Source organism: Salmo trutta, chromosome 27 (assembly GCF_901001165.1).
Source record: "Salmo trutta chromosome 27, fSalTru1.1, whole genome shotgun sequence".
Lineage (NCBI taxonomy): Eukaryota > Metazoa > Chordata > Actinopteri > Salmoniformes > Salmonidae > Salmo > Salmo trutta.
In genome coordinates this window covers 925,567-939,924 of record NC_042983.1, presented here as the reverse complement: position 1 = coordinate 939,924, position 14,358 = coordinate 925,567, and the positions used below count along the sequence as shown (strand labels likewise).

General features: G+C 45.9%; 1 protein-coding gene across 6 annotated transcripts in view; it reads right to left on the bottom strand.

The window, feature by feature from the left end:
* Window positions 1-14,358, bottom strand: part of LOC115164098 (amyloid-beta A4 precursor protein-binding family A member 1) — a 118,188-nt gene that overhangs the window by 25,273 nt on the left and 78,557 nt on the right. For 5 of the 6 annotated variants that reach the window (XM_029716218.1, XM_029716217.1, XM_029716221.1 and 2 more), the window contains one exon: window positions 8,001-9,848. In XM_029716218.1, coding sequence (XP_029572078.1) covers window positions 8,001-9,755 — 1,755 coding nt within the window. In that variant the 5' untranslated portion in view covers window positions 9,756-9,848. The remainder of the gene's footprint in view (window positions 1-8,000; window positions 9,849-14,358) is intronic. The other variant, XM_029716219.1, reaches the window with a different exon arrangement.

Sequence of the window (14,358 nt, the reverse complement as noted above, 5' to 3'; positions counted from 1 at the left end):
CATTTGACTCACTCCCCAATGAGTGGAAGTGATGGGCAAACTTCTTGTCGAGTGCGGTTCTCAAGTGTATTATTATAATTATATGTATTATTATTATTGTAATGAACTGTAATTCATTATCCTCATTGCATTGTACTGTATTTACTGAAATGCTGTACCGCTATACTGCTTTGGCAATATCTACAAATTGTATTTCATGCCAATAAAGCAATCTGAATATGAATGAAAGAGAGCGACAGTGAGAGGGGGGATAGAGAGCGGGGAGAGAGGGATAGAGAGAGTTGGGGATACGGAGGAGGAGAAGAAGGAGGAGAAGGAGAAGAAGAAGGGGAGAGAGAGAGATAGAGCGGTAATGAGAGAGAGTGATTGAAATGGGAAAAGGAGGCGATATGAAGAATGAGACAGAGAGGGAAAAAAAAGAAAGGGAAGGGAAACCAGAGGGGAAAAGAGCAGAATAAGATATATTATATAAACACACTACATCTCATTCCAAAATCATAGAAATGAATATGGAGCTGGTCCATCTTTGCTGCTATAACAGTCTCCACTCTTCTGGGAACGCTTTCAACTAAACTCAGCAAAAAAATTAACTTCCCTTTTTTAGGACCCTGTCTTTCAAAGATAATCAGTAAAAATCCAAAATAACTTCACAGATCTTCATTGTAAAGGGTTTAAACACTGTTTCCCATGCTTGTTTAATGAACCATAAACAATTAATGAACATGCACCTGTGGAACGGTCGTTAAGACACTAACAGCTTACAGATGGTAGGCAATTAAGGTCACAGTTATGAAAACTTAGGACACTAAAGAGGCCTTTCTACTGACTCTGAAAAACACCAACAGAAAGATGCCCAGGGTCCCTGCTCATCTTTGTGAGCGTGCCTTAGGCATGATGCAAGGAGGCATGAGGACTCAGATGTGGCCAGGGCAATAAATTGCAATGTCCGTACTGTGAGACGCCTAAGACAGCGCTACAGGGAGAAGGGACGGATAGCTGATCATCCTCGCAGTGGCACACCACGTGTAACAACACCTGCACAGGATAGGTACATCCGAACATCACACCTGCGGGACAGGCACCGGATGGCAACAACAACTGCCTGAGTTGCACCAGGAATGCACAATTCCTTCATCAGTGCTTAGACTGTCCGCAATAGGCTGAGAGAGGCTGGACTGAGGGCTTGTAGTCCTCACCAGACATCACCGGCAACAACGTCACCTATGGGCACAAACCCACCATCGCTGGACCAGACAGGACAGGCAAAAAGTGCTCTTCACTGACCAGTTGCGGTTTTGTCTCACCAGGGGTGATGGTCGGATTCGCGTTTATCGTCGAAGGAATGAACGTAACACCGAGGCCTGTACTCTGGAGCGGGATCGATTTGGAGGTGGAGGGTCCGTCATTGTCTGGGGCGATGTGTCACAGCATCATCGGACTGAGCTTGTTGTCATTGCAGGCAATCTCAACGCTGTGCATTACAGGGAAGACATCCTCCTCCCTCATGGGGTACCCTTCCTGCAGGCTCATCCTGACATCACCCTCCAGCATGACAATGCCACCAGCCATACTGCTCATTCTGTGTGTGATATCCTGCAAGACAGGAATGTCGGTGTTCTGCCATGGCCAGCAAAGAGCCCAGATCTCAATCCCATTAAGCACGTCTGGGGCCTGTTGGATCGGAGAGTGAGGACTAGGTCCATTCCCCGAGAAATGTCCGGGAACTTGCAGGTGCCTTGGTGGAAAAGTGGGGTAACATCTCACAGCAAGAACTGGAAAATCTGGTGCAGTCCATGAGTAGGAGATACACTGCAGTACTTAATGCAGCTGGTGGCCACACCAGATACTGACTGTTGCTTTTGATTTTGACCCCCCCTTTGTTCAGGGACACATTATTCCATTTCTGTTAGTCGCATGTCTGTGGAACTTGTACAGTTTATGTCTCAGTTGTTGAAGCTTGTTATGTTCATACAAATATTTACACATGTTAAGTTTGTTGAAAATAAACACAGTTGACAGTGAGGACGTTTCTTTTTTTGCTGAGTTTAGATGTTGGAACATTGCTGCGAGGTCTTGCTTCCATTCAGCCACAAGAGCATTAGTGAGGTCGGGCACTGATGCTGGGTGATTAAGCCTGGCTAGCAGTTGGCGTTCCAATTTATCCTAAAGGTGTTCGATGGGGTTGAGGTCAGGGTTCTGTGAAGGCCAGTAAAGTTCTTCCACACATCATTATCTAGTCCCTGGAAGCTCGTAGAAATGCAATTAGCAGAATGGATATTCCAGTTCAAAGCAATGACCACCGGGAGTATGTACATCGGCGGCCATATTGGATGCACTATTTGGAACGCTCGATGAATTGAAGCTTATCATTCCATAGAAATGAATATAGAACTAATCTATGGCCTGTCTATTGATTTTCTATCTATGTGGGCGCTCCTATCCATCGATGCTCCATTGCCCAATGCCCATAGTTCCAGTAGCTACTTCTCTGCACAGAAAACACACCTAGGTTGACTCATAAATATTCTTCAACAATCTTCAGTGATGTTTCATTCATACAGCGCAACTGTCATACATTTTAGACATTTAGAGAAATTGAAGGGAAAACAACTTCCACAATGAAAACTGGCCCGAATCCACAGTCCATAGAAAAATAAGTCCATGTCCAACACCAAACAACATCGGAGGAATGTTTGGTATAAATCCATCAAAACTACACTAATGTTCACTCCAAACAAACCTGGTTTCCATGGTTTTCATGCAGACGGTCTACCAGGGAATCCCAGAAGTTCTCCATACTTTGAGCCTGAACAACGGTCAAACTATGATGCAGACTGTCCTTAACTTACACACACAAACAGACACTACCTAGTGGCTACAGAACCTGAATGAGGAAAACTAGCTAACCTTCTCTCATGGTACTGTGGTGGTAATGTATCTACAGTCTCTGGTGGCTTGGTACCAAGTCTGAGCTCTGCTCTACTCCTGTTTCACAAGCTATCAGAATTCACAATGGACTTATCAGAAAGGCACAGGGAGGGGTGTGTGTGTCTGTGTGTTTGTGTATAGACAGAGGCCTGCAGTGGATGAAAACAGGCTCTCTTCAATGTTATTGGAAACCCTCTGAATTATTCACTCTCTCATCTACACTAAATAAATTATCCTGGGGAAGGCAAAAATAACATGTTCTTCTGATGAACGGCGAACTGCCAGAAAGGAGATGTAAATGACACTATAGTACAGTACGCATAAGGTCATTATAGCACAGTCTTAACCCACCTCTCTTTCTCTCTCTCTCTGATATATTTAAGGGGCTTTATTGGCATGGGAAACATATGCATACATTGCCAAATTAAGTGAAATAGATAATAAACAAAAGTGAAATAAACAATAAAAAATGTACAGTAAACATTACACTCACAAAAGTTCCAAAAGAATAAAGACATTTCAAATGTCATTTATGTCTATATACAGTGTTGTAATTAAAGTAGCAAAGGGAATAAACATAGGTTGTATTTACAATGGTATTGTTCTTCACTGGTTGCCCTTTTCTTGTGGCAACAGGTCACAAATCTCGCTGCTGTGACTGCACACTGATATTCTACCCAAAATTGGATATGTTTTCGAATTCTTTGTGGGTTTGTGTAATCTGAGGGAAATATGTGTCTCTAATATGGTCATACATTTGGCAGGAGGTTAGGAAGTGCAGCTGTTTCCACCTAATTTTGTAGGGCAGTGTGCACATAGCCTGTCTTCTCTTGAGAGCTGGGTCTGCCTTCGGCGGCCAAGCAAGGCTATGCTCACTGAGTCTGAACATAGTCAAAGATTTCCTTAATTTTGGGTCAGTCACAGTGGTCAAATTGAGTCGAAAGCTTTTTTAAATCAACAAAGCATGAGAAGACTTTGCCTTTGTTTTGGTTTGTTTGTCAATTAGGGTGTGCAGGGTGAATACGTGGTCTGTCGTACGGTAATTTGGTAAAAAGCCAATTTGACATTTGCTCAGTACATTGTTTTCGCTGAGAAAATGTATGAGTCTGCTGTTAATGATAATGCAGAGGATTTTCCTAAGGTTGCTGTTGACGCATATCCCCCGGTAGTTATTGGGATCAAATTTGTCTCCACTTTTGTGGATTGGGGTGATCAGTACTTGGTTCCAAATATTGGGGAAGATGCCAGAGCTGAGGATGATGTTAAAGAGTTTAAGAAGGGTTTGTATTGTGTCCTATAGTTCATTCAATGTAATTGGAGAATACAGTGGAGTCTTTAATAGTTGACTCTCTCTCACACACACACACACACACACACACACACACACACACACACACACACACACACACACACACACTAACAACGTTAGTACCAGCAGCACTCCTAACTCCATGAGAGCTGGTGGTTGGCTCTAAACCAGATGTACATTGTGCTGTCTGAAATTAATCAAAGACAAACAGAGCTAATTAATGAGTCTCTCAACAACAGACAGTAATCTAGCAGGGCTCTGTTTGTTAAGTATAGTGTGTGTGTGTGTGTGTGTGTGTATGTATGTGTATGTCATAAACCACTATGCTGATGGCTTTGACCTTCTCAGGGGATGCGTGTCATCTGATACAATGGCATCAACTCCTCACATCTCTAGACAGTGTCAGGCTCTTATGACTAAAAGTCAACAAACATTACCTCAGCTCACCGCTCATGCGGCACACCTTTCGAATAATAGGATAAGCTTGAATGTGTGTGTGTGTGTGTGTTGCGTGACTCTACTAAAACCCAAATGACTGCCTGCTCCCAGACATGAGTCCGTTGTTGTCTCCAGAGGTCTGAGTGAGTACAAAGAATCTCTCTCCATCATTTCTAACCCTTTTGAAGAGGAACAGTCTTTTATACTTGGAGGGGATTTCTCAAGCTAGCGTGACAGTAGTAAAGTGTCCATCCATCCACTAGCCACTCTCATCACTACTATGCCCCCTGGGTAGTTATACAGAAGAGTAAGAGCTCTGACGACACAACAGTGGTAGGCCTGATCACCGACAACCATGAGACAGCCTATAGCAAGGAGGTCAGAGACCCAGCAGTGTGGTGCAAGGACAACAACCTCTCCCTCAATGTGAATAAGACAAAGGAGCTGATCGTGGACTATAGGAAAAGAAGGGCAGGATATGCCCCCATTAACATCGACGGGGCTGAAGTGGAGCGGGTCGAGAGTTTCAAGTTCCTTGGTATCAACATCACCAACAAACTATCATGGTCCAAACCCACCAAGACAGTTGTGAAGAGGGCACGACAACACCTTTTCCCCCTCAGGAGACTGAAAAGATTTGGCATGGGTCCCCAGATCCTCAAAAGGTTATACAGCTGAACCATCGAGAGCATCCTGACCGGTTGCATCCCCACCTGGTATGGCAACTGCTCGGCATCTGACCGTAAGGCACTACAGAGGGTAGTGCGTATGCCCCAGGGGTGGCAGGTAGCCTACTGGTTAGAGCGTTGGGCCAATAACCGGATCGAATCCCCGAGCTGACAAGGTAAAAATCTGTCATTCTGCCCCTGAGCAAGGCAGTTAACCCACTGTTCCCCAGGTGCCGAAGACATGGATGTCGATTAAGGCAGCCCCACGGACCTCTCTGATTCAGAAGGGCTGGGTTAAATATGGAAGACACATTTCAGTTGAAGGCATTCAGTTATACAACTGACTAGGTATTCCCCCTTTCCTGACATCCAGGACCTATATAGGAAAAGGAAGGCCCGAAAAATGGTCAAAGACTCCAGTCACCCAAGTGACTGTTCTCTCTGCTATCACACGGCAAGCGGTACCGGAGCGCCAAGTCTAGTACCAAAAGGCTCCTTAACATCTTCTACCCCTGCTGAACAATAATTAAATGGCCACCCGGACTATTTACATTGACCCCCCCACGCTACTCATCTATGCATATTCACTTTACAAATTACCTCGACTAACCTGCACATTGACTCGGTACTGGTACCCCTGTAACAAAGGGTTGGGTTATTGTTATGTCATTTTCTTGTGTTACTTGTTGATTTTTTTTATATATGTATTTTTTTTTTACTTTAGTTTATTTAGTAAATATTTTCTTAACTATTTCTTGAACTGCATTGTTGGTTAAGGGCTTGTAAGTAAGAATTTCACGGTAAGGTCTACACCTGTTGTATTTGGCGCATGTGACAAATAAAATTTGATTTGATTTGTTTGACATCAGCATGCCATCTCCATGAATGAGACAGGAGTCTCCCTAAATGCAACAATGTCTCTAATGCTAATTTAACTATTCTCCTATTTGTTTAAAATGCAATTTGTACTGCTACAGTGTGTCACGTCCTGACCAGTAAAAGGGGTGGTTTGTTATTGTAGTTTGGCCAGGGCGTGGCAGGGGGTGTTTGTTTTGTGTGTTTCGGCGTTTTTGGTGTATGTTCTATATTTTCTATTTCTATGTGTTTATCTGGTTTCTCTATTTCTATGTTAGGTTTTGGAATGACCTCCAATTAGAGGGAGCTGGTTGTCGTTGCCTCTAATTGGAGGCCATATTTAAGTGGGCTAATTTTCTCTTGTGTTTGTGGGTGGTTGATTCCGGTTTAGTCTGTGCACCTTACAGGACTGTTTTCGTCGTGTGTTTTGTTTTTCCTTCAAATAAAAGATGTTCAATATACCCGCTGCAGTTTGGTCCACTCCATACGACGACGAACGTTACACAGTGGTCAATTTTTTTAAATAAATGCTTATTCCAAATTAAACGAACATGCCCACCTCTGTGTCAAAAAAAGAGAAAAGAAGACAAAAAAGAAAAGAAGACACATCTTTACTATTAGGCCCATAAAAAACATTCTGAAAACATAGGAGGTCCCGTGAAAAAAAGTGACCCCTGAATGCCACGGTATAATTCGCACTCTGTAATTCAGCAATCCTCTCTGACTCTTCCCTTACTCTCTCATGCTCGCTCCTCCCTCCTCCCCTTTTCTTTCTTCCTCTCTTAACCTACACTCTACCCCCTTCCCCCTCTTATCAGTGTCAGGCTGTCTAGGTCTGGCAGGCCAAGACAGCTCCATTTGCAAGGCTGACTGTGTAGTGGAGAAGCTAAGAGAGGAAAGGTGGCATGCAACCACAGAGCTAGGAGGAATACTGATGAGATGAGACCGCTGGTCAAACGATTCAACCAACCTACCCACGCTATAGCTACTGCAGCAGTCAAAAGGGGAGGGGAGGAGAGGAGGATCATTTGTCCTCACAGCCACCACTCAGAAAGCAAAGCCAGCATGTGACAAACAACCCCTCTGAGGGAAAGAGGGATAATGAGAGGAGGAGGGGAAGAGGGAAGAGAAAAAGAGAGATGAAGTGTTAGAGATATGAAGTGAGAAGGGGATGTTGAGACAGAAAAGAGGGAAAGAGAAAGATAAATGATGGAGAGAGGAAGAAGGGAGAGGGATCTAATCTTGTGGTCTTGAAGCCAGAAGGATATGTGTTATTCAGCTCTTCTGCTGTTGCCTTTCTGCATCATGATCCAATACATTCAACATACAACCAAACATTTTCCTAGGCTGTATCTCAAGTTGATTCCTCTTTTCCTTACCTCCTCTCCTTCTATTGTGCTGATTTGAAAGAACTGGACAGACGAGCTAATTTCATAGTTAGCATCCTCCATATTGCTCTCACCTATCTTGTATTTTCATATAAATAAAGATAGAGAAAAGAGACGAGGGAAGGAAAGGAAGCCACTTCAGACTATTAAGAGACCCTTCTTCCTTCCTGTCCTGACCAGTCTGAGGTTGTAACTCAAGCTGCTATCTACTGTATCTTTATATAAGAATTGCATCATTATTAAGCTACCAGCTCCATTACAGTGTGTCAGGTGACCACACACATGCACACGCATTTACGCACGCATGCACACTCACTCATTAACACACACACACACACACACACACACTCACAGGTGAGGTGACTAAACCCCCACACACACACTGGTGTTAGTCTGCATAAAACCTGTACTCACGTCGCCCCCTAGTGAGGGCTGCAGTTCACAACACTCAGTGGTGGGACTCAGGTCCTGTCTCATCACCCAGATGGGTTCTTTAGGCTCATCAGGGGTGTAGGGTGACCTCACCGTCCTGGTCTTCACTTCCTCTATGGCCTCCTTGATGTCCTTTATGGCCAGGGTGATGGCGTCTCTTTTCTCACGAACCCCAGACGAGTCCTCAGAGGGACTGTCTGCTGGGGCTGGAACGTTCTCTCCTTCTCTCTCATCCCCCTCTCTTTCCATCTCTCTCTTGGGATGTTTGGAGTCTGTGGGGGCGTCGGATTGGGAGTTGTAAGAGTCTCCCTCTTCCTCTCCTCCTTTCATCATGTCTTCTTTGTCTCCTCCCTCCCCCAACCCAGCAGCAGCTCTCTCCAGACTCTGAGAGCTGCAACTCTCTCTGACTTCCGTTACGATCATGTTGATGTCCTCTTCACCGTCCTGGTCGCAGCTGTCTGCCCGCGGGTATGGAGCAAACTCCGCCTCCTTCTCAGGGCTGTCTGACTCACCGTCCGAGCGCTCGTCGTAGTGGTGCAGCCTCGACCCCACTGCCTCCTGCTGCCAGTAGTCCCCGCCCCCGTCCCTCCCCTCAAACAGACGGAACCCCGCCTTTCTCTGCTGGAGGTTCTCGTTGGCATTTGTAGGCCCCGCCCCCTCAGCAGCAGCAGCAGAGGGGGCGTCGCTGATCTCCTCGTACACATGTTCTGTCAGGGAGTAGTGGTAGGCTTCAGAATATGCCTCGTCTTTAGGCTCCATCCCTTCCTCGACACTGCTGTCCCGCCCCCCCGGCACCCTGGCCCCTCCCCCATGGAGGTTGAGAGGATGGGTGTAGACGTAGTTAGAGTAACCACACCCAGGGTTCAGGGTTTCCTCTGCCTCCTCCTGACTGGGGGGTCTCCCAACGTCTGGTAGGGGTTCCCGGGGTAAGGGAGGGGGCTGAGGGGGGTAGTTGAGGTTCAGGTTGGGCTGAGGGTGGGGATGGTGCTGCTCTGACTCAGCGCTCTCTGTGTATCCCTCCGCCTCTGGACGAAGCATCACCTCGTAAGTACCGCCCTCGTCCTCTGCCTCAAGATCTAGGGCCATGACGCAGTCGCCCTCCGCCCGGTCTGTGTGTGTGTGGAAAGCGCTCTCCGTGCTGGCCGAACGGGCTAACGCAGAGTTATCCCCCTCTGTCTCCCTCTCTCTATACCTGCCTCTCTCCTCCTCATCCTCCTCCGGCTCTTCTCGTTCTGGGGGTAGAGAGTGAACAGGCTGTGGGGCTGGCAGAGGTTGTTGTTGTTGTTGTTGTTGTTGGTGTACCCTCTCAGCCTCTCTCTGCTGTCTCTGTATGTGTCTCTGCTGCTGTGCTCTGAGCCTGGCCTCGCTGTCCCCCTGTCTGCGGTAACGCGTCACTGCAGGACGCAGGATGGGCTGTGACTGACCCTGGGCCTGCTGCTGCTGCTGGGGTTGGGGAGGGGACTGGGCCCCCAGGTGCAGTTCCGCCTCTGGCTCCTCTGTTGACCTGCGTTGTGGGGCCCCTCTGACCCTGCTGCCACCTGCGCCAGGAGCCTCATTATATCTCCTGTAGCGGGGAGCAGCGTGGTTGTTGTTCTCACTACTGTGGTTGCTAGGCTGCCGGGGTCGACCGTTGTTGGTGGCGATGTGGTTGTCGTGGCGACGGCGTTGAGGAGGGGGCAGGTCGGCTTCTATGTGCTCGATCAGCTCCTGGCCATGCTCCACCTCCTCGGGGTTCATGGCTGCCTCGGATTGGTCGGGGAAAGAGGGGTGGAGTCTAGGCGGAATGCATCGCCTGCCGTCTGGGAGAAACGCTGCTCAGTGGAAGGGCTTCTGAGAGAAAAGAAAGAGAGAAGAGAGTTATAATGCTACTACAAACTAAAACATAGTCTACAAAAGGTATTAAGTCACTCGGACGGAAGTTCAATAAAAACAATTTATTAGTAAAAACCACAGTTTAACATTAGTGAAACCTTCATCAATCACAGTATTGAGTCTGTAATGCCATAAAGTATGAGACAGCTGGACCACAGTGATAACTCTAGATCATAGACCTCAGAACTTCTTGTTTAGCAACCTGTTGAGGCTCCTTCCTTCTCCCCTCACCCCTCATAGCAAAGAGCACCCCCCAGAACCAAAACACATAGCCACCCACACAGAACGTTCCCCAGATCCAGACCCTTCCTGTCAGAAAGACCACCTGGAGGTCTAGCATCTTCTCGCTTCTCTTCCGGTTCTATAGCTGGTTACAAAACAAGGACAGTCACCGCATGTATGTGTGTGTGTGTGTGACATTGACCCACTTTGTGCTGTCAAGAGCCACAGCAGGCAGAGAGAGAAAGTAAGCGCTAATGTCTTCAGCTCTGGAAGAGAGAGAATGCCACACACACACACACACAGTCCCAGAGGAAAACTGACATGAGTAGAAATCAAAGGGCATCAGGCAATGATTCTGAGGAGAAATATTAACTCCAAATGATGTATGACTACCACCACTAACATCACACATTCAGTAAAACATTGAAAGGAACGTAGGGCCTCTGTTTTAATCATATCATTACCCAGATTGGTCAAAGCTTTTTTTAAATGTAAACTTTTAAATCAGACAACATCACTGGACTACATTCAATAGAATGATCATAGTCCTATGTTTTCATTCCACAAACACTTTCCAACTCTTCACTATAGTCAATCAATCAAAAAGGAATATTCATTGAATAACTGCTAACAATTAGCATTTGGTTGCAGAAGACCACCAGAGAATGAGAATAGAGGCTATGTTGAATCATAATGAGTATATGAGAAGGATTTTCTGTCATTCACAATGAAGCATGGGAATCAGTCAGTCTAGGGCTAACACCCCATCTCATTAGCAAAGAAAGGATCTGAAACTACACACGCACACAGCCAGAGCGCACATCTGTGGTAACCATGGTGATAGTCTCCCATGACAACGCCTAGGTGAGGTGTTCAGACTGCAGCAACAAGGAAACTACCTTTCCTCTCCTCTCTGTTCCTGCTTAGCAACCACCTCACACTTGCACACACACAAGTGTGGCGGGCACACACACACAAGGCATACAAGCACAGGCATGCAGACTGACATTCACACGTACACACACACACACACACACGTGTATGCATGCACGCATACATGTTCAAACACACGTACATAGACACACCCTCTCCCTCGGGACCTGGCAGCCCTTACCCGCAACAGCAAGAGGGAGGAAAACATATAGATGGAGACAGACCACAAAAAAAAAGAGAGAAACATAACAGCTGTATATCCAAATGAAGGTAGCTACATCAGGAGAGGCTGCAGTGGAATGAAACCACAACACTGTGACAGTCCAGAGGGCGAGGGAGGGATAGAGAGAGAGAAAGAGAGAGAGAGAGAGAAACTGCTGAAGTAGTAAGACTTACTACTATCAATTGACATACTACAGAATGTTAAAGATCTTCTGTAAATCTAGGAGGTTGCTTTTAGAGGAATACACACACACAGGGAGGCACATTCCCACATATATTTATTGTGATTGATTGACCACACACACACATCAGTCCCTGACGCAGACTAGTATCCATATACAGTGTGAACAACTAACAAAGGAGCACCTACCGATAACTGTCAAAATAAAGAAAACACCAACATAAAGTGTCTTAATATGGTGTTGCGCCACCACAAGCCAGAACAGCTTTAATGCACCTAGGCATAGATTATACAAGTGTCTGGAACTCTATTGGAGGGATGCGACACCTTACTTCCACAAGTAATTCCATAATTTGGTATTTTGTTGATGGCTATGGTGGAAAGCCCTGTCTCAGGTGTCACTCCAGAATCTCCCATAAGTGTTCAATTGGGTTGAGATCAGGTGACAGAGACGGCCATGGCATATGGTTTACATCGTTTTCATGCTCATCCAACCATTCAGTGATCACTAGTGCCCTGTGGATGGGGGCATTGTCATCCTATGGGGGCATAGCCATGGTAGCCAAAATAATGGCCTGCCCAGCATTTTATACATGACCCTAAGCATGATGGGATGTTAATTGCTTAATTAACTCAGGAACCACACCTGTGTGGAAGCACCTGCTTTCAATATACTTTGTATCCCTCATTTAGTTACAGTGAGGGAAAAAAGTATTTGATCCCCTGCTGATTTTGTACGTTTGCCCACTGACAAAGAAATGATCAGTCTATAATTTTAATGGTAGGTTTATTTGATCAGTGAGAGACAGAATAACAACAAAGAAATCCAGAAAAACGCATGTCAGAAATGTTATAAAAGGATTTGCATTTTAATGAGGGAAATAAGTATTTGACCCCTTCTGAATCAGAAAGATTTCTGGCTCCCAGGTGTCTTTTATACAGGTAACGAGCTGAGATTAGGAGCACACTCTTAAAGGGAGTGCTCCTAATCTCAGCTTGTTACCTGTATAAAAGACACCTGTCCACAGAAGCAATCAATCAGATTCCAAACTCTCCATCATGGCCAAGACCAAAGAGCTCTCCAAGGATGTCAGGGACAAGATTGTAGACCTACACAAGGCTGGAATGGGCTACAAGACCATCGCCAAGCAGCTTGGTGAGAAGGTGACAACAGTTGGTGCGATTATTCGCAAATAGAAGGAACACAAAATAACTGTCAATCTCCCTCGGCCTGGGACTCCATGCAAGATCTCACCTCGTGGAGTTGCAATGATCATGAGAACGGTGAGGAATCAACCCAGAACTACACAGGAGGATCTTGTCAATGATCTCAAGGCAGCTGGAACCATAGTCACCAAGAAAACAATTGGTAACACACTACGCTGTGAAGGACTGAAATCCTGCAGCGCCCGCAAGGTCCCCCTGCTCAAGAAAGCACATATACATTCCCGTCTGAAGTTTGCCAATGAACATCTGAATGATTCAGAGGACAACTGGGTGAAAGTGTTGTGGTCAGATGAGACCAAAATGGAGCTCTCTGGAATCAACTGAACTCGCCGTGTTTGGAGGAGGAGGAATGCTGCCTATGACCCCAAGAACACCATCCCCACCATCAAACAAGGAGGTGGAAACATTATGCTTTGGGGGTGTTTTTCTGCTAAGGGGACAGGACAACTTCACCGCATCAAAAGGGACGATGGACGGGGCCATGTAGCGTTAAATCTTGGGTGAGAATCTCCTTCCTCAGCCAGGGCATTGAAAATGTGTATTCCAGCATGACAATGACCCAAAACACACGACCAAGGCAACAAAGGAGTGGCTCAAGAAGGACATTAAGGTCCTGGAGTGACCTAGCCAGTCTCCAGACCTTAATCCCATAGAAAATCTGTGGAGGGAGCTGAAGGTTCGAGTTGCCAAACGTCAGCCTCGAAACTTTAATGACTTGGAGAAGATCTGCAAAGAGGAGTGGGACAAAATCCCTCCTGAGATGTGTGCAAACCTGGTGGCCAACTACAAGAAACGTCTGACCTCTGATTGCCAACAAGGGTTTTGCCACCAAGTACTAAGTCAAGTTTTGCAGAGGGGGTCAAATACTTATTTCCCTCATTAAAATGCAAATAATTTTATAACATTTTTGACATGCGTTTTTCTGGATTTTTTTGTTGTTATTCTGTCTCTCACTGTTCAAATAAACCTACCATTAAAATTATAGACTGATCATTTCCTTGTCAGTGGGCAAACGTACAAAATCAGCAGGGGATCAAATACTTTTTTCCCCTCACTGTAAGTGTTTCCTTTATTTTGGCAGTTACCTGTATGTAACCGCCATTACTCAAGCGAAGATAGATTAATCCATATACTGTGCCCTCTGATGTCAAATGTAAATGCCAGAGGGAAAGGTAGGGCAACACAGCAGGACTCTGGTATGGTAGAGGGCTCTGGTATACTGCTGTGAAGGAGGATGCTGAGCATACTGCATGAATGTTTCATGATCATCACTGGGTCTGAAGTGTCTCTATACTGTACTATATGGAACCCCTTCAGTCCTCATCACCCCTTTCTTCTCTATACTGTTCTTCCTATACTGTACTGTATGGAACCCATCCTCCTCACCCCCTCATCCATTCTTCTCTCCTCACCCCCTCTTCTCACAACTCTCCTCTCTCACCACCTTCCTCACCCACTTTCACCTCACTCCTTCTCCCTCCTCAGCCCTCTCACCTCTCTCCTCACACCCTCCAAAAAGTGTCAGAACATCAATTTACAGATCTTATCAGAACATACAGTAGTGAAATATGACAGTTAAAATGCCTGAAAATGCTACATTATGAACCTTGACCCCTCTCTCTTCTCCTGCCTTTGATCTTGATGTGGTCGGGCAGTTCGGAAGTGAGGTGTGACCCAGCTGGA